At 38.7% G+C, this 21448-nt stretch overlaps 1 protein-coding gene across 4 annotated transcripts in view; it reads right to left on the minus strand.

Moving 5' to 3' along the window:
• Positions 1-697: 697 nt before the first annotated feature.
• The window catches only part of LOC135248032 (synaptotagmin-C-like), a 29452-nt gene continuing 8701 nt past the window's right edge, over positions 698-21448 (minus strand). Inside the window, exons 4-13 of one of the 4 annotated variants that reach the window (XM_064322143.1) lie at positions 18266-18682; positions 17769-17886; positions 17326-17508; positions 14909-15035; positions 14259-14477; positions 11135-11255; positions 10592-10763; positions 9648-9777; positions 6374-6464; positions 698-5824 (exon numbers count right to left, since the gene is read on the minus strand). In XM_064322143.1, coding sequence (XP_064178213.1) covers positions 6378-6464; positions 9648-9777; positions 10592-10763; positions 11135-11255; positions 14259-14477; positions 14909-15035; positions 17326-17508; positions 17769-17886; positions 18266-18682 — 1574 coding nt within the window. In that variant the 3' untranslated portion in view covers positions 698-5824; positions 6374-6377. Of the gene's footprint in view, positions 5834-5871; positions 5930-6373; positions 6465-9647; positions 9778-10591; positions 10764-11134; positions 11256-14258; positions 14478-14908; positions 15036-17325; positions 17509-17768; positions 17887-18265; positions 18683-21448 lie in introns of those variants that run through there. The other 3 variants (XM_064322141.1, XM_064322144.1, XM_064322142.1) reach the window with 3 other exon arrangements.

The raw sequence follows: 21448 nt of genomic DNA on the forward strand, positions 1-21448 counted from the left end.
CCCTGTAACGCTACATTTCTAAATTAATGTTAGCTAGGACTATAGATCCCCTACTGACATACAAACAATTAGTAGGTCTGTCGTGTACAATAGCCCATTAAAAACACTTCCATTTAAAAATATGACATACACTTTCATTTATTTGTTATTCATGGTAAAGTAAAAATAATGATTGAATCCATGTCTATGTGTTTATTTCAGCTACAACGTAGGCTATATGTGTTCACATACATGTAAGTGTATGCATATCTCTCATAGCCTTTATTTATATGAATTCCTATTATCACACATAACAGAGCACAAAAAGAAATGACATCTGATGAAAGACATTTTCAAAAATGTCAAGTCACTCACACATACAAAGAACTCTCTATAAGTCATTAATTCAAATTGGCAAAATCTTGGCCTGCCATTAAAATAATTGATATCAAAATTACGCCAAGTTACAAGAAACAATATTGGCTATCTTAGCTCACAAAAATTAAACAAGCTGTATTCCAAAGCAAAACCCCAATGTTTCCTAAATTGATTTTAGGCCTTGCCAGTTTCAATTCACAACTTACAGACAGTGCTTTGTATGTTTAAGTAACTTGCCATTTTTGAACATTGAAAACGTGTTTTTCACTTCTAAATATGTTGTGCATGTAGTGCTGCTGCAAAAAATCTGTAATTACAAAAATGGCAACAAGGAACAAAATTCATATTGTATTTCCTTTATTTCAACTTTCAAGGCTTCCAAGCACTGTAATCATTGCGGTTCTTGTAAAATCATTGTCTCTATAAATTGTATTTCTCCACTGCCCGTTCATCAAATTTCTGGCTCCAGAATCTTACAGATTCTGTTTTCAACAAAATAAACTTATTTCAAAGGAAAACATAAAAAAACAAATATAAATACAATTTTATACATAATACAGTATTAACAATGTTATCATACTGGTCACTGTTACTATTTATATTTTTTCATTATCATCATTAGTAGTATTAGTATCAAGTTTGTTGCCTGTTTTTGCATTGAGCATCAGTTATTTAATTTTCACGGTATCGAATTGACATCATTCATGCTAGTATAAGCATGCAAACATTTTTCACCATAGCCATTCTGAACTGCACTGACACTGAACTGAGAGATAGCAACAGAGAGAAAAATAGAGTGTGAGAGAAAATGACAGAGAGAACAAGAGAGAGCATGGGTGTCCAGAGGCAGACACAGAGAGAAAGAGAGAGAGAGAGAGAGAGATTACAACAGCACTAACACTACAGTCCAAGACTCAAGAACACACAACAATGGCAGTACACAAAGTGTGAGGTAGAGAAACTAGAATGACAAAATTGAGATGTGGAGGTTAAGCAGGAGACAAAACAATGAAGACAGATAGATGTGCCCATGATGACACTAACTGCATGATGTAACAGACATAACTCCTGCCATCTTACATACCAAAATATAATTCATGGCATATGGGGGAAGTTCACACTGCCCCATACTAAGACCAGCGTGTATGAAGCACACTGAGAGTAGTGCCTATTATAGGACATATGCCTTGGTGAGAAGGTGTAATATTTGCAGATACATTGGACACTTCTGTGAATCAATACCTGAGTGGCTTTTCACATTTATGTATCAATGCAGGCAGTTTTGAGCAGCTAGTGAGACTGTAGTATGAGGGAACAGAAATAGCGAACAGCTCATAGAGAAGTACTCCAAACAGACAAACTCACAAAAGCATGATGTGTCAGCAAGATATGCCATTTAGAAGCACTGTCCAGTCAGCTAAGTTCAACCTTGAGGTGTCAAATTTCTCTCCAAATAAACTGAATGGTACATACACCATTCAAATAAGAACAGATGGAAAAAGTAGAAGCAGTAGGTGTAAGCAGAAGTAGTGATAGTAACATCCAAATGAATTTAGTTAACAATTAGCATAGTCATTGTTCTATAGTTGCAGTTTAAGTGTAAATTCAGACTGCAAAATATAAAAGAGACTCATTATAAGCTAGCTTTTAAGCTATGGCCACTTAAGGGACTCTAGAAGACCATGTATAGGCCGTTTCAAACTGACAACAATAACAAACGCTACAGCGCATGTGCATCAACCAAGACCCTTTTAAACTTCCAGTTTACTCCGGAAAAATATTGGGTATCGTAGGTCCCGACCACTGTCTTAGCTTTTCTGTGAACAAGCCTGGCCTGAGTAATAGGCCTAAAAATAATGAGAAACCGTGATGGAAATTCCCACAGTGAAAAAGGCAATCTATTTTGCAGGAATAGCCTCCCAAGGAACTCACTGTTACTTTATTGATAGAATAAACATTGATATTGTAGACAGATTGATTGGTTATAGGCTATCCAGGGCTAGCCTCATGAAAATGCCTCTGTCACATCTTAAACGCAATTTTGAAAGACACACACGTTTTGCAGGTATAACGTTAGCCTAAACTACACATTTCGACATTTCTTCTATTGAAATAAAATGATTCCTCATGGGAAACTTGGTTTCAGTTAGCTTATGCCCATTTAAATTATGGCTGAGAGACAGGCCAAGACTGGTGCATTCTGACAATTAGTTTTCAGTGTAGCCTTTATTCCAAAATGCCGTCGCAAAAATGAATAAATCATCTGCAAATAGTTACTAAAATAATTGTTTATTTAGCTATTTGGGTAACTATATTAATGAACAGTTTGGAACTGTTCTGTTATTTAACATTTGAATACATTGCTCACCATTATGTTGGTTACCGTTATGTTGTGCAACAAAATAAAAATCAATTTACCCAACAAGCTATATTTTATACTTGAGATGTAAAATCTGTCCTCAGAAGTATTACACAAGTCAAAGCATTAGAAACCATTTTATTATGCACATGATAATAACACTGGCTATTGCCGCTAGCTAAACTAGCAAACTAAACCGTTAGCTAACATTAAGCAGTAAGCTAGTCAGCTGTAGGATATGTCGCCTTTCCACTTCTTTAAAAAAAGTAAATAACCACTTGTTCCCGACCCCAAAGAACACCCCACTATACAACAAGAGCAATATGACTTACTCGTAATAACCTGCTAGCTTGCAGGTTTGCTATCCTTAATGTTAGCTAGTCTGCTAAAACAACTAAATCCTTAATCCTAATGTTAGCTAGTCTACTAAAACAACAATTGTTTGCTACACCGGAAGTTTGGAAGGATCTTGGGGTATAACATGGCAATGCGCGAGCGTTCCCCTGAAAGCGTCTATTGAAGAAAAAATGCATAGAATCAAGGTTTATTATAATTTCATGATGATGATGATTATGATGTTATCTTACTGATGTTACAAATAGAGTAATTCATTCTGTGATTAATGATAAGGCCCTCTACAGCCATCTTCTTCACACTGTGTTAACCTCCAGATCTCTGTATGTATTTGTTTGAAATAAAGTAGGTCATACTTGAGTTCCACTCCGACCCAAGAGATTTAGTTCAGCTCTATTTATAGAACATATAAAGTTTTAGTTCCCTTGAAATTGTAGCCATTAGTACCCCCTTATATATAAACACATAATAAAAAAGTACACACATAGACCAGAGGTGGGCAATAAGGACTGTATCTATCTCTAGTTTTCATGCCTAATTCTGACCTTAATTATTTAATCAGCCCTAACATTTATGCAATGACACTTAAGCTACATTTCTTGATAAGTGCATGACTGACAGCCGAAGACTGTTCTTGTATCCGTGTAAAACATTTTACTGTGATCTAATCTATTAGTGAACCAGCGTTGGTGTATACAGCCAATTACCTAATTTAGCCAGGGTAATTGGTGGAAACAAAACTTACATACACATCGGCCCTCCAGGACCAGAATTGCCCACCCCTGACATAGACAATTACATGGAGGCAGAAGGCGCACGCTGAGTGGTGCACTCTGAGTGGTGATACTGACTGGGCTCCATACACAAACTATTCCAATAACATATAGAACAGAACACAAGAGTTTGAATTTACAAATGACTAGAGAGTGAAAACGAGCAGGATGACAAAATTATGCCTACATATAGCCACACATACGGATGCACGCAAACACAGAAACACACTCACAAATGCAGAAACACACTCATAAACACTCATAATACACACTGAAATGCACACATGCACACACACACACACACACAGAAAGGCAACAAAACAGTTAGTGTATCCTGGCATTATCCAACTCAGAGATTTTTGAAGTACAATGAGCTCCTCTTCTCAATAAAATGTCTTTTAGAAACAAAGGTTCTCAAAAGATTGTATCACAGAATAGACTGATAAAAAAATAAAGTAGATGATCAATCCTTTCCCGAAATACATGTTGCACATATGTATAATAACTGTGCAATAAGCAAGCTGATGCACCCAAAATGTAGGTCCCTTGGCAAATACGGCAGTTCAAACCATCGGTCCTTTAAATTTTCTTCAGAAAGGAAGTTTGCATGTCAGACAAAATGGGTGACATGGTTTGCCATGACACACTGACAGAGCAACTTTCCAGTGCTCTCTTTGTGGCATTCCCTTTTCTTTCAGGATAAAAATAAAAAAATACAATGAGGAACTGTTTATATGTTGACTATTTAACTAAATCATACAACATAAAAGCATAAACTGTATCCGCATGAGTTCTGAGAAGATGAAACATTTTTATATGGCATATAGTGATACATTTCAAGGCTGGTACATATGAAATATTTCATCATGCTCGCTCCAGCTGAATCAGTCAGTCCACGTTTCTTACTCCTCTGACACAAACTGCAACATGACAAAATATTTTCACTGGCTGAGAAAGGTAAATATTGCTTCTGGGTGGCTCATTCAGTTAAGGCACCACACTGTGGTGCAAGGATGAGCCCCACTGTCTTGAATTGAATCCAGACCGTGCCAGTGCCCGGTAGCTCCGTAGGGCAACATGCAAGTGCGTTGCCCAGAGTACGAGAGGGTTCAGTCAGTCAGCGGTCCGCGTTCATTGCTTTCTAGCACCCCCACTGGTCAAACAGGCACCCATGGACTACATGTCAAAGATGCATATGCTGTCTTCCTCTGACTCTACCCTATGCAAGCTTAGCTATAGTCTGCAGTGTGAAAAGAAGCAGAGTGGCAACACAGATGTCTACACTCTCGGAAATCAGCAGTGGGGTTCGCTCATGAACGTGGCTGCATTTGCAGATGGTTGGAAATTCCAAATTAGGGTGGGAATTGGACGTGTTGAGCCCCACATTGGGTGCCAAATTTTAAAAAAAGAAAGAATGTATTAAATTAACATAATACTCATAATTTAATAAAAACTCTTATTATAGTTTAAAAGTCTACATAGATGTAATCATTTTGACTCAGGCTGTTTAAAACAAACCAAATACTTTTATGGAGAGAAATGTTTAACACACTATGAACTCCACCATGATGAATCCTTTACTGTATGTTTATATACATCAAATCTTTAGATATCCACAAAATACTTTCTTCAGAATGTAGGTACATGTGTGGTCTACATGTTATCTGTGCATTGCACCAATATACTGCGCAGTCTATTTTGTTTGCACTGAGTCTCTGTGTATGTGAGTACTTGGATATGTACTGTGTGTGTGTGTGTGTGTGTGTGTGTGTGTGTGTGTGTGTGTGTGTCTGTGTGTGCATGTTCTGTCTATGTTCTGTGGCAGAACAAAGCTAGTTTATTCAAAGTGTCGGCTCCGCATTCTCTGTTCTGTGTGAAACTTAAGGTCTCTCTGCACCTCCCTCTCCGCCTTTCTGAAATATAGATAATTAATTACACATGAGAAGGAGATTGGAGTCTGAAGTTGGAAGGAGGACAGTGCCTGAGAACCCTAAGAGAAAGAGAGAAAGAAAGAAAAATCAAACTGAATCAGTCTTTTATTGATGCCATTGATTTCCAGAATTGAGAAGTCCTTTCTAATTCAGGCCTGCAATTAGAGAGAAAGTTTATATAGGAAGTGCTGACATTTATATTGACTAGAGGGAATTGCGGTGAACTGAGGGGACACTAAGGCTAAACTGAGAGGAACGGAAACTTCTGGCAAAAGCAATTTACACAAGAACACAGCAGCGAGATGTTTTTACATTCCTCAAAAAAGACATGAAGCCATACAACCTCCTAGCTGGATGGTTCGTGACTGGAAAAAAAGGTTAGCCATGCACCAGTATTGACACAGACACATTTCTACAGCTCACACACAGGGCCTCTGGAGAGAACAAGGGTCACTTACAGACGCTGCCCATGATGCACCTCCTCTGTCTGATACAAGCAGACTGTGAGCCATGCACATACTCAAAGGTTTCTCTGGTTTAGAATGAGGCTACACGCCTGCAGTATAATCAAATAGAGATGTTAAGAAAGAATGGCTCACCGCTCTACTCAGAGTGAGGACTGTCCACTACAATGTTAGGCTTTGGGGACGCTGACGTGCTCTTTGACACAAACGTATTCATGGTCTTCTCCTGGTGAGGGAAAAGAAAGAAGTAAATGTATTTTGGGTGCATTTCCTATGATGAACTGAACAGAGATGTTATTAAAACTGATACAGTCACACAAAGCAAAAGACCTACAGTACAAACACTGAAACTACTGTAGATTAGATGTCAGATGAAAAACAGCATTTACATTCACAAATGTTTTTTTAAATAATTGAGTAGAATTCTATTGGAACAGTTCAGGAGAACAGTGGACCTATTAAAAGAGAAACTGCATTCCTGAGTCGTGATTCTCAGAACATTACATGCACAGCACGACCATTTAAAAGATATATTCAAAATGAGTAACATGCTATGTTCAGTGACCATGATCCAGAAGGCACTATATATAGGCACACCGTCTTGTTTTCTCCCTTCAGTGTTATTTTCCTGTATTATTAAATGCAGTCTGGAAATTCTTTGCTCCAGAAGACATGCTAACAATCTTAGCTGATATTTTTTTATTTGCTATTTGATTCAGCAATGTTTTCTCTTGGCTCTCTTGCTAGCTGAAGAGTGTTAGAAAAGGTAAGAAAATATGAATATTAAAAGCAAGTAATTGGTTCTATTTGTATAGTATGATGCTGGCAACATGCACATTATTGATGCAATCTGAACAAAACATGACTTCATGAATTTTCAAACCGCAGACTGTGCAAGCAACACCGTTGTAATAAGAAAAGGACAGGTGAAAAATACTTCAGCAGTTTAACTCAGCAAGCACAGTAAAGTTAGACCACAATCAGACCTGCCAACCTTAGGAAAATATTTTGAGTACCACAATAGTCAGTGTAACGCTTAGTTCACATGCTTTCGCACCACTTCGCTTTGCACGCACACACAAGCCTTTATTCATAATTCTAGTTTCGACTGTAGAAGAGATCAGGCAAAATTGTATAATTTGACCTGATTCTAAAATATCACTTGCACTGCACTGGGCTATATTATGATATACTTTCAAGTCAAAAGTTCGAGTACACCTGCTTAAAACAATTTTTTCATGATTAATATTTCATATGATACGTGTGTGTATACAAACTGATAACCATAAGTGAATTGCATTCACTTATTTAATAAAAATGGAAATAATTTATTTTGTATATTGTAACATGTTTTCATTTTCAAGTATTTACAGAAACTTATGTTGTAATGTAAAAAAAAGCTTATGTTGCGATGTAAAACACTGTCAATTATGAAAAAATCCAAGTTTCTGTTCATGATTTCCATTTTTATTTAATAATTAAATAATTGAATCAGCTTATATAGGCACACATCATATAGGCCTAATGAAAAAAATAGTATTCAATTGAAAAATTATCTAGGAATGTAGGCTTTTGTAACTAGAGGTTTAGCCAAATTATTACCTGAAGCTCCTTGGTGGCTAATGTCAAAATCATAATTGCACAATGTGCAAAATGCATGGTGCGGACGTTTTGAGGGGCGGAGGCACGGCCATTGCTCCTGATATTTTGCAAGGAACTTCAGGGGGGCATGGACTCGCTTCTTTTTAGTAGGTCAGCTGCTGCTGCTCTCTCTCTCTCACTCCTTGTTAGTATCCTCGTCATCTGACGTCATGATTATTTTCTAACTGCAAGGCTGGTCGGGTGACTGGCTGCAATAATAGAATTTATTTGGTACGTTAGCAGTCTATAGTCAAACACCTTTGCAATGGTCACTTTGCTCCGACAGAGCGTGCGCGATTCAAAGTTTGAACAGGGAGTCTCCGTAGCGTTTGAGTTACTGCAGCTAAATTACTCCATCAGTTATTCACACGTCTCGTAACGAGGCTAAATCGCATGCGAGCTACTACTACGACTAACTATATACACAAATTTATCTCATTAGGATATACCCCTTGAAATGCATCATCTCGTAAAGTTACCGAACATGTTTTACCGTTTTATATGTTAACATTACGTTCACATATTTGTGCTTGATTATTACTCCCCACTTCCCATTTTACCTCAGCAATGCAGCGTTACGCCTCGGTGGATAATAAAGTACCGCTGCGTATCAGTGGATGTTGAGTGGGTCGGGGAGGGGTTACAGAACCACAAGCACGGTCGTAGCATCTGGTTCAATCCGAGGGATGTAGTTGAAATACCGGATAAATGTACGGTATTGTTTTGTATTCATTGGTTGTTTTCCGTAATTAAATTACAATAATATTTTTTTTTTTTTGGTAGTTTCAGCTGGCATTTCGTACCTGCGTATTTTGACCAAGAATTGCGTGGTTGGTACACAAAATGCGTGCAGGTTAGCAGGTCTGCACAATTAACTTCTCCACAGGAGTTGCAGAACTAAAGTACTAAAGTACTGTGCTTGCTGTTTTGGTTGCATTGACATGACAGAAATTTGGCAGTAAAGTGCTGACCTCAAGTGAGAATTAAAAAAGGAATGGGCGAAACCTCTAAATAATTAATATTCAAACTCCAAAAATATAAGTAAAATAGAAAAAAGCACCCTTTCCTGAACATCTGTGGTATTGTACAGCATTATCCATACAGCAATTATTGACATCAAGATAACAACAGACAACCAATTGATAGAATATTAAATGGCTTAAATATCTTATTGCAGCAGTTCTAGTTTCATAAATTGTATGGCACATAATTACATTTTATTATACTTGGAAGATATCTGCATTTTAGATACTTAGCTTACAGCCTAAAATAGATATTAGTTTATACATATTTACTGAAGCAAAACCCGTTTAAGGGTCCAATACCCAACCTGATAATTTAACCAGGAACCTTGTCCTTACACATCCAATTATTAAACTGAGCTGTGCACACATGAATCATTCTTTTAATTTCACTATTCAGTATAATAATGTGTAAAGGATGGAGAAGTACAGAATATTTGATTTTCAATCAATGCAGTGACAAAAAGTAATTCTGATAGAATAAAAATTTTAAATTAAGAACTACAGTAATGAAGCTTGGATTATTGCAAGAGATAAATTCTTGCAGAATGGTGTGCCATACTTGCAATGGCATAATGTAAGGAAGGATACAGGTCACAAGCCCTTACTGTGATTCTAAAAGATAATTTCTCATTCCTGAGACGTTTTGGATAATTTCATGGCAACCAATGAAACATGCACCGCACACTCTGAAGCAGTGATCATGAAGATTATAGGAAGGCATTGGAAGTTGGCAAGGTCTCTACCTCCATCAGCTGGTGCCAGTGCTCAATGGGCTTCCGAGGATTGGCTAACATGGCCGTCCAATGTTCCCTGCCAGGTCCGTCTGCGTCACTGCCTACACGGCACATGCCTATCACTTCATTGTGACCAATGCTAACAGAAAAGGGGAGAGGGAGAGAGACAGAGAGAGAGAGAGAGTGAAGGAGAGAAAGAGCAAGGGAGTTACATGCTACTGACTCAGTCACAGTGGACAGACCATTTATTTCTGCTGAATTGGCATTTGAGAGGAACACAGAAAATGAGCCAGGGATATATTACAGACACTCTGACAGAATGACACAGCATTTTGTTGTCAACCAAACGCCACTGATTCATTTGGCTAATGTTTTATCCAGACCTACTGAACAGCAGCAAAATGGGGCTGGCCTATCAGACTGGTTTGCACAGCAATAATGGCTCACTGACAAATGAGTCACCTTATTCAAGGGTACAATAAATGATTTTATTGTTTCACAAAACTGTCTTGACCCCTCTCCAGAGTGCCTGTTTTACTATCCCATAGGGGCTGTAATCTACCCCCAGTGATGCTGAGGAGACACAGATGTTCAATATACCTTCTTTTTCATATAATTTATTTTCCTGAACCAGTGGAACCCAATCAATGCCATGAGGGGACAAGAGAATGCAGGTTTTTATTCTAACCAATCACTTCACCTGCTGATTTTACTCATGTGTTCTCCCTCCTCACTGGTTGAAGGCGTGTTAATTAGAGAAATCAGCAGGTGTAGAAATGAAAACCTACATACGCTCGGCCCTCCGTGGCACATGATTGGACACCACTGTCCTAAACCCTTCTCCCCCTTGCCCCTTGCCTGGAACAGTGCTTGACCATCTGGTGCTCTAACACTGCCTATTTGTTGCTCCATTCTATTAATATGTTCTGTGTCACTGTGTTCCATTTCCTCACCAGTCATAGTCCATGACAGCGATGATCAAGGACACACTGTCAATGTTCTCGTGAGGTATGTCAAAGACCAGCGCCTCATTGTAGACGGGGTTGAGGGTGTTCTTCTTGATAGATGTCTTTCTCTTCTTCAGCCTACGGCCGTCGCAAATCAGTGATGCTTTCACATATGGATCTGTCAGTGACAGTGTGTGATAAATAAATGAAATATCAAAAAAATGGAAAAAAGCAACAAAAGCACATTTTTATTCAGCTTTAGATCCAATGGCATCATGACAAAATTGTGACTGCTCGACATAGTCCCTCAAGAGCACATCCTTTATTAAAACCTAGTAATAAAAACTAACTACTTACACTCTTGGTAGCAATACTATCTTATCAATGTCATACTCATTATACATCCAATCTGTGAGAGGATTCATAATTAAAATGCCGAGGTTCAAGCAAGTTTCATTAATTGACATCAGCATGAATTGTAATGCTACAATAATTGTGCTCCCAATCCAATTACATGTACATGACTTGATTGATTGCTTAGTTAATTACCTGAGAAGCCAGTGAGGTCCATGGCTTTCAGATTAGTGGCCTTGATGACGGTAGCAGTGAGTCGGCCGGCCGTGGGTAGGTAACACAGGGAAAAGTTTAGCTCTCCCAGGTCTGCCTTTTCCTGAGTATGGAGACAGAGATAGAGAACAACCAGGGTACTCAATAAAATGCACTTGGACTGTTTAAGGGCATGCAATTTAATCAAACTCTCCAGTACTTCAACTGGAAGTAAGACATTCATGGCCATGGAAATTTGTTTTACTGAGCAACTGACATGGATTAATTCTGGTTGGTCATTTAGAATGTACTGGAAGTGCCTTTTTGTGCTAGTGTTGTCTGGGTCACAAATTTCCTGCATGCTCAATCGAGGGCAATGTTCTCTGTAGCACAGGAAGATGTAAAACTGCAGTTAAATTAACTGTTGCTACTTCAAGATGACCTGGTAAAGTGATAAAAAAAGATCAGGGGTTAATGATTTAATTTTATTTAATTAGTTTAATTTTGTGAAATAATACAATTCTGGGATAATGTCAACTCTGCTTCTGTTCATTACAGCCTAATGCTTTAATCTACCATAGCTTAAAGACACAAGGGTTCATATTTGCACTTCATTTGCACTTCATTGCTAGGAGTTTTAAAACAGTGTAATTTAGGCTACACCCAGCAAGCTATTTCATCAATAACTGGTGTGCACATGGTTAACTTTATCATTCTGTACAAGTTTTTGGAAATGCAATATATTATACAGATTTTATTGCAGTATTATATATAAAATAACACAAAAGTTTACATCAACCTTCTAGTAATTGGAAGTCCAAGGTCATTGATTTGTACGGACTGCTTTGCTTTAACCGTCTATAAAACTGTGGTGAGAAACTTGCATTCCGTTAAAAATAAGTTTATTATTATGCGGTGCCACAAAGCATGACAAAATAAAGGCTGCTAGGTACACTATTCCATGTAGTAAAGCATTCTGACTTCTTTGTCTTCAGGAAGTAGAGGTAACGCTACTGTTACGACTAACCTTTTCAAAAAGGTGCAAGCCACGGTATGTGTATATGTGGCATCTGCTGACAATTCTGAACGGTTTTATCATCATTAAAATGTTTAATTCATGTTACCAGCATTCCTGAACTATTACTTAATTGTGTCATGCTGAAACCAATAATACTTTAAGGAAATTGTTTCGCAGTTGAAATAATCTTTACTCTAAACAACTTATTTTGACTGTGTGCTTGTTTCGCTCAAATTAATTACAAAATTGAAATTATTTTCTGCCTACTGTATACCCCAGATATTCAAGACTTAAGTAGGAAAATTCTACATATTTAAAGTTATTGTAAAGGTAAATCCGTGAATGGCTTCAGACTACGTTGCATGGGGTTACTATGGTATATATCAGTCATCAGCAACAGTACGAGAAATTAACTGCATTGCAATATCGAACCATAAGATCTTTGTGTATCAAGGATACCGTTTGGGTAGGTCTAATGTGTGTTTGTTTAGCTACCTGTGTTTGTTTACTTGTGGGTGGGACTATTTAGGAGGAGTTCAGTGGGGAGGTGGGGCATCTTGACCACACCCACACAATCCAGAGGTTTTTTTCAACATGGATTTTAGGCCTGATTTGAAATATGTGTTATAAAGTTATTGACATTACTTTGAATAGATATTAGGTGTTGTGGATACATCCCTCAGTTATAATTTATGGTTACATCAACTATTTTCAGCCACTTTAGAATCACTTCAATTATTTTATTCCTAAAATGACACATAAATAAAGATGGTATTGCTCAATGAAATAATTATTTATAAACTTCCTTCTTTGGTTGTGGCTTATTTTATTAATTGCATTAAAACATTTAAGAATCATAATTTTTCAGTTTTAATCACTATTCCAGTTTGTTTGATATAGGGTGCAGTAATATTATGATTTTTTCTATATCAATACATTGATGGCACGTGATTGTACTGTAAATAGAATACTACATGGTTTGGCAACAATACACTTTATTTGTTTACATTCCCCCTCCCACATAAATGTTAAAAAACAGTATTGTGACAAATCATTTAACAATACATATGGCATTCTGACTTGGAGAGTTAAATGCAGACCTGAGCCCATTTTATGCACTTGACTCGGAACTGAAGTTTGACACACCCTCAGAACCTTATTGCCTGAATAACTGAAAATTGAAAATTGATGGGACACACCCTCTGAACATCTTCAGAGGCTTAACACAACCACCCAGCAGACTACAGAATACTTTGTCTCTGTCAATCATACACTCTAGTTAATTCCTTCGCACATGCCCCCTCGTGGCCAGGATGCCGACATCCTGAGACTGATCCATTTAGACATTCAGTGCTCCTGCAACCAAACTATGAATGGAAACAATAAACTCTGTTCTAGCTTTATTAGTAGACAGTACATGACAACTAAGCCACGTTGGTTTCTAAGTGCCAACGTTGCCCTGTAGTTCAACCATTTAATTTCATATAGGCCCCAATTAGATGCTGGCGTCTAAAAATAGCATTCTCTTAAATTATTACTTTCATCTGTCACTGATTCAATGTGCACTGCTGTAACACCTACATTGTTGTAAAGCATAGACTCTTCACACTTTGATACAAAAACCCATCTCGGTCTGTAAAATTGGATAGACTTTAAACTATCCAAAGGCTGATTGTTGGCAAGCAAGCAAGCACTAGATAATTGGTTAGTTGGCTAGCTAGACCTGCCAACATAACCCAGGAAGATACCATTCATTTCATTAAAAGATTTTAATTCAATATATTCTATATTTCAATATCAGTGAAATTGACATATCGCCAATGTCGATATGAGCTTCATATCAAAAAATAGCAATACATTGAAATATCGCTGGAACCTACTTTTATTGAATCTCAAAAATCCAATTTGATTGAATTGCATATATCTTTAAACCAGCTAAGTGTCCTCTGGCTCTGTGTTCTTTCACCTTACCGTACAAAGAGAATCAAAGTCATCTCTCAAACATGATTAGTGTTTCTGCCTCAGAGCGACTTGAATTTGTGCTGGCTAACAAACACATAAAAATGAGAGGCAAAAATAAGCATGGTCACATGGTCACAATGTACTCACCGCTGTCCCCTCCACAATGTCTCGCCACACAGGCTTCTCCCCACTCCCCTCGCTGAAGTCCAGAAGGTTGTCCACCACCACTTGTCCTATGAGGTCGTGTCTGGAAAACCGGTCAAAGTCGTAAACAGAGAAGTGGAGCTTCCGTGAGTGCAGCTCAGCGAGGGGCACCCCAAATTGAAATGTTTCATTGAAGATGGGATTTAATGTCTTTCTGTGGACCTGAAGCATGGGAGAAAAAAGGGAGAGAGGAAGGGAGAAAGAGAGGGAGGTATCAGAGTCCATCATTTCAGAAAACTCTTCAGAAGACAGGCATTAATCCCATTGTTTGTCCATGAAAGGCAATGAAGTAAATAAAAAACACCAGCTGTTGATGGCTAGGACATGGGCCAGTATCCAGGAGCAATTCAACGGGTGTCTTCAATGTGCCACCTGTATGGACAATTCAATAGTTCTCACAGCAAACAGTTCTAAGGCAAATCTTTTTCATATACCACTGGACTTTCTGGTTGAGGTCCATCTGATTTCACATTTGGTGAAGTATTAAATATTTAAGAAGCAGGAGACAATAACAATAAAAGTGTATAATTAACTTCAAGCTGAATGTTGCAGTGTATCTACACTAACTCATTTGAATCGCACAGGCTAACTACCTTTGTCTGAAATTTCTTCTTTCTGTCAGGCAGCAAGTAGATCTTGACATAGGGGTCAGAGAATCCGTTCGCATCTTTCGCCGGCAGGTCCAAAGCTTTTAGGATCTTAACAACCAGCTGCTCAGTGCTGCAAGATAACATGCATCCAGACAGAGTATCACAATGAAGCAGACAGAACAAACATAAACACAGTGAGACACTGCCTGCCCTTTGGTCAGTCTCTATCAGAGCTGATGCTTATTGGCCTTTGATTGAGACTCCACTGTGTGATGCATGAATATTTACAAAATATAAAGAACTGCACAGAGGAAGATGCAAAAACAGATGTCTGCCGAATACAGCTGTAGGCTACTGAGTGTGCTACAGGTTTACTTGAGTGCACGCTGAAGATTGTGCAGACATTGCTAATCAGTTGTGAACTGAATTCCATTTATAGTGCCTTTAAAACTCATATTTAAACTGCCAGGATTACATCACCAGAGGCATAACAATGGGCAGGGAAGCAAACATAATACTGTTATTTCCTTCTGTCCCAACAGGCTGCTTTAGGTCTCTATATTCAGCAATAGTTAGGATACAATCTTGTTCACATTAGGAACGCATGTCTGAGGAACTAGATCACTAAATCCAAGAATTATGGAGTACTGTCAATTGTAGTTATTCCTACCCAACCTTCACTGTATGTTATATTTATAACATTACACATATTATGACATTATACATGTTATGAATACCCATTTAACCATGAATTGTCTGAAACTGTTTATTGTTTTTCAATTAAACAAGCTTGCAATTCATATTTACTGAATTGTGTCTAATGTGGCAGGAGCATATTTAAGTACTTAAAGTATTATCATTATTTCAGAGAGAGATCAGGTTACATACATTTCCAGGACTACACATAGGTTATTGATTTATTTTAACTTAAAATATATGTTGTTCATAATGATTGAATGATTGTGTTTTACACAATGACACAGAAATTGCATTACGTGTAAATACGTAAAAAAATGTATCACCTAATCGGTGACCCTTGTTTAATTTTCCATGTTTGTTAATGGTGGGATTCAATCAAAAGGTAGTTCAGGATAATTATTAAATTATGTTTCCCATGTGAAATTACTGCTATACACGTACTGTATATTCTTGTTCAATAATTTCATAACAACAGAGTTCTCAGTTCTTAACTGCTAGTCTGCTATAAAAGTTAGATCGGTGTTCATCTGACAAAGTCACACAGCGTCACAATATCCAGTTTACATTTAAAAGCATAGCTGAAACAGTGCATTTCAAATTCCACAACTGCAATGATGCACATTTAGACATATATACAGCTTTGGCTTAAACTGAAAGCATTTCTTGAAGACCAACAAAACTATTCAAGATCTGAAAGACGATGCGTTATAAATGGCTTTAGGTACATTTCCCTCAGAGTACAGCTCTTAGTGCCATCCATAGAAAAGAAATTCACACTTCATTTCCCAAGAGGCAATAGTTCAAAACTATTTGCAATTCCCAGGGCGTTAATGTGTCTTCCTCTTGCAGAAGTGTCAATAGCACTACATTTCCCAGGAGGCCTCTACATGTCTCTGACTTTGATGTACTGCTAATGGACTACAATTTCCAAGATACACTTTGGTCTTACACACTGACTTTGATGTACTGCAAATTGATGACAACTCCAGAGCTGCAACCATTCCAATCAAATATTAACACAGAAAACCACTATGGAACAGAGACAAGCAATATGGCACTACAACAGATACCCATAATACAAAGCAAAGGCAGTGCAGTTAATCACAGATAGAGGAGAGAAAACAAGGAATATTCTGTAAATTGTATAGAAAAAGCTATATCATGTGATTTCCTTAACTAGAATATGGCCACCATATACAAGCTTTTTGAATCCACAGTACTAGAGTATACAAAATGTTTAGCGCTCCATCTATTTTTTAATTTCTCAATCTCTCTTTCCCCTCACTCCTAGTCTGCCTTTCTCATTTCTGAATATTAAACAGTGAGGTGTTATTACGTGTTGACTGTGTTCGCTCTTTAAAGTGGAAGTTCATATATAATTCATGACAACACTACCTCTCGCTCTCTCGATTTTTCAAACATCAGCAGATTCTGCTTTTTAAATGGTCCTTACTGCGACTGTAAAAAGGACCTAAACAGCACCTTATAGTTGCCCGGGCAGAGCCTGACTACAAATACATGTCTCATTAATGCCCTTCTTTTATTTCTTCTTTATATATTTACCGCTTTTCTTTTCAGGTTTTTCTGTGTTTGTACAATATTGTGTTGTTAAATAGAAACATTTACACATCCACACATAGCAGCTGAAACAATAGTGCAGAACATATGATTGGCTAACAAAAGAGATTTACACCAAGCTCATTCTTGCCTACATCACTCACTTGAAGGCATAGCGCAATAGAAAACTGATCTTGCCGCAGTTGTCCCCCTGTTTCCCGTCCCCCTGCTCCCCCTGCCGCAGTCTGTACAGTTCTGGCTTGATCTGACCAATGCTCGTCACTTGTTCAGTCTTCTCATCACCATGGAAATCAGGGCTGGAGAGTTGGTGGGTCATGGGGCGTGGCCTACCAGAGTGAGAGAGAGAGGAATAACGCAGTATGAGGAATACAAGTGTAATGCTTATATTTCTGTACTAACACTGAAAGAGAGGGCTACTCCAGCCAATGCACTATGAGTGGCTGGCATGTGGAAACACAACTCTGCATCAAGACTAAGGGGAGTGGTTAGAGTTAATGCAGAATTGATGTAGCAGAAAAAGCATGTGCAGAAAATTGGGTCTGCAGGATGGCTCCCTGGTCAGTTGCACTACAAAGTTAATACTGACCGTGCAGAGACCTGCTGTTGCGAGTGGGCATTGGGCAAGTCTCTATGCAACTGTGAGGCAGGGCCTGACTCAGAGTTTGGAGGCAGTTCTGGAGAGGTCTGGCTCAGCTTCAACCCGCCTATGCAGGAGAGGTCCAAGAGAGAGGGGCATTACAAGATGACACATATTTACAATGATTCGTCAAAGAGACCCGTTATGTAATACATTGAGTGGGCACCAGCATCGCTGGTCTGTTCATTGCCACAGACGCACTAAAATTAGCATTTAGTAGTAAACCGTTCTGCTGATATCAATGCAAAATAAACTCTGTCTTTGTCTGATTCACCTTCTATTTGACTCAAACAGTGCATTCTTAACTCTTATATGTCCCTTATACCTAATCACCTTTCCATGTGTTCCCTTTCTGCCAGTGACATTATGACTGTGGCATTAAACGCAAGCCCGTACAAATGGATTAAAAGACTTTCACTTAGCAGGCGATTGTGCTGAAATCTCACCCCCCGCACTGTTGGGGTAGGAGTCCATGTCCAGGTAGGAATGCTCCTGCATCTCCTGTGGACCCCCCACCACTCCTCCTATGGGGGTCCTCTCTGGACCGCCGATCACTCCTCCCTCACACCTTTCCACCGTTAGCATATCAGCGAAGTGGGGATGGTGCTGAGCAGGCTGGGCTAGAGACGGGTAGAGGGAGGAGGAGGAGTGCGTCTCCTTCCTCTGCATGAGGGGGGGAAGAAGGGACGACCCCCCGCCCACTCCCCCTCCCCCAGGGAGGAGCCCCGATGTCAGGCTGAGGCCTCCTCCCTCTTTGTCCCTCCAGGGTAGCCAGCAGAGCTTCCATGAGACGAAGAGAGAGACAGAGAGCAAAACAATGCCGCAGAACGTCACTATGACTGAGAGGAGGCTGACGGAGATCTCTGAGAGAGAAGGGAAGGGGGGGGGGGTGGGAGGAGAAAAAATATGAACGTTAGCTGCACTTTCATCACTATTTCTAGTCAGGCATATTCCAAGACAGATATGGATTTGAGATTTAGAGACAGAGAATTGAAAAGAGGATCCCATGAGACAGAGAGGAACAGGAGACAGATTCTAGAGACAATAGCTGGTCTAATAAAATTGTGAAGGACAGTATATTAGAAAAAAGAAGGAAAACGTATTCAAGAAACAGAGTAGATATTTCATTAGATACTGAGTAGATGTATAAATTGGAACTTTGCTGGATGCCTACTGTAATAATATATTTCAAAAGGCAAATTAATGGTCATCAATCTGTCTCTAGAAATCTATGGTTATTTACTATTGTCTTTTACATACATGTATAAGGACCCTGCATCTTGTAAAAACCTGTTTGTGCCACTGAGCAATACTGACAAGGAAGTGGATCCACCTTACATGATGCAAACAGTCCATCAACCAAATATTAACATGCATACACAAATGCCTGATGTTTATGAAAAATGATTGCACAACCTGGAGTAGTACATATTCAAACACATGCCGTAATCCTTTTAACATGTACCCTCAGTGTTAATCAACACGTAGTTTCACATCCTGTGCCATGATTCCACATTCTTCAGCAATCATTCAGAAACTGTTAAAGGGAGGGGTTTGTGGAATTTGTTTCCTGCCATTTAAAGCAAATCAATCAATAAACATTTTTCTGCATGGTAGTGTACTGGGGAGCCATTCTGCACCACTGTGGCAGCCAGTAAATCAACCGTGTTATACTGAGTTACCACAAGAACACGTTTCAGTAGGTCTGTAAGTATGTCAGTCTGATTTGGCATCTGTCAGTCTGCCATTGTCATCCTCTCACTGTTTTTCACTGTCTCTCTTTCTCTGCCTTTCTTCTTGTCTCCCCCACCCCCTCCCCCTTCATTCATCACTGTCCCTCATTGCCTTTTGTGAATTATTCAACAGTCTGCATGTATGTCATTAATTCAGCTGTTGTTCAGCAGATATGATCAGAGAGACTGACAGAGATAAAGAATGGTAGGTGGAAGAAGAGGGAGAGAAAGAGGGTGAATTGATTTGTCACTGCAGAGAAGAAGACACAGCTGTGAGACGAGAGAGAAAAAGAGAGAGAAAGGTGAGAGGAGGGAGGGGTCAATGGTGAAAGAAACAGATTAGTATACATGTTGAAAAAGACATACAGGCTGACTAGGCACCAGTGAATTCATTCCTCACTGGATAAAAGGGAAGGGGAAAGGTTAACATAACCAGAAACAGATGGCAATAGCACTGTGCTATGTTTTAATTTTGCAAGGGACACAGAGAGGAACAACAATTAGGAGAAAAATAAAGGGGTTATGTGTTCAGGAATAAACGTATTGATCTTTTACAGATAAATAAAACAACTTGCACTGATGTCAGCACCACTGTTTAGCAGTCATTGAACACGATATCCAGCTACTATAACTCTCAAAACAATTGGGAGGGACAGGACATGTATTAGCAATGAGTTGTTAGGAGAACTATATATATATATATATATATATATATATATGTATACACAGTGAGCTCCATAATGTTTGGGACAAAGACATATTTTTCTTCATTTGGCTCTGTACTTCACAATTTAGATGCAATGAAACAATTCACATATACATTTTGGATTCACCATGTAGAAATTGCACTTTTATACATAGTCCCCCCATGTCAGGGCATCATAATGTTTGTGACAAATGGCTCACAGGTGTTTATGATTAGTTGCTTCCTTAGTGCAGTTATAAGAGAGCTTTCCGTATCTGCCTTTTGATTGCCCTTGGGGTCTGTTATTGGCTTTTGTCAACACGAGGACCAGATTTGAGCCAATGAAAGTCAAGGAAGGCATTACAAGGCTGAGAAACAACAAAAAAAACATAGGTTAAACATTAGGCTCACCAAAATCAATTGTTTGGAAAATCACTAAGAAGAAAGACAGCTCCAGTGAGCTCAGAAATCACAAACGGCCTGGTAGGCCCAGGAAAACCTCTACAAAAGAATTCTCACCATCATGAAGAAAAATCCCCAAACAGCTGTCTGACAGATCAGAAACACTCTTCAGAAGGCAGGCCTGAATGTGATAGTGTCAACTGTCCGCAGAAGACTTAACAGAACTACAGAGGCTACACTGCAAGATGCAAATCACTAATTACCTGCAAAAACAGGATTACCAGGTTACAGTTTGATATGAAGCACCTAAAAGAGCCTGCATAGTTCTTGAAAAAGAACAGATTAGACCAAGATTCACTTGTCTCAGAGTGATGGCAACAGCAAAATGAGGAGGCCGATAGGAAGTACCCAAGATCCAAAGTACTCCCCCTCATCTGTAAAACATGGTGGTGGTGGGGGGGGGGGTTATGGTTTCAGCATCTATGGCTGCCACAGATACTGGCTCACTTGTTTTCATCGATGATGTAACTGCTGACAGCAGCAGCAGAATTAATTGTGAAATGTACAGGAGCATCTTACAGTATATACTCAAGTTCAACCATACTCAGCACCTGGTGATGTCTAGGGGTCACAGACTTCAAACAGTCATTGAATGCAAAGGATATGCAACAAAATACTAAACATGACTACTTTCATTCACATAATCTTAACATTATGATGCCATGAAATGGGGGTACTATGTATAAAAAGTGCTGTCATTTCTATATGGTGAAACCAAAATGTAAAAAATACCTTGTATGTGCAATTTA

This window comes from Anguilla rostrata, chromosome 2 (genome assembly GCF_018555375.3).
Source record: "Anguilla rostrata isolate EN2019 chromosome 2, ASM1855537v3, whole genome shotgun sequence".
Taxonomy (NCBI): Eukaryota; Metazoa; Chordata; class Actinopteri; order Anguilliformes; family Anguillidae; genus Anguilla; species Anguilla rostrata.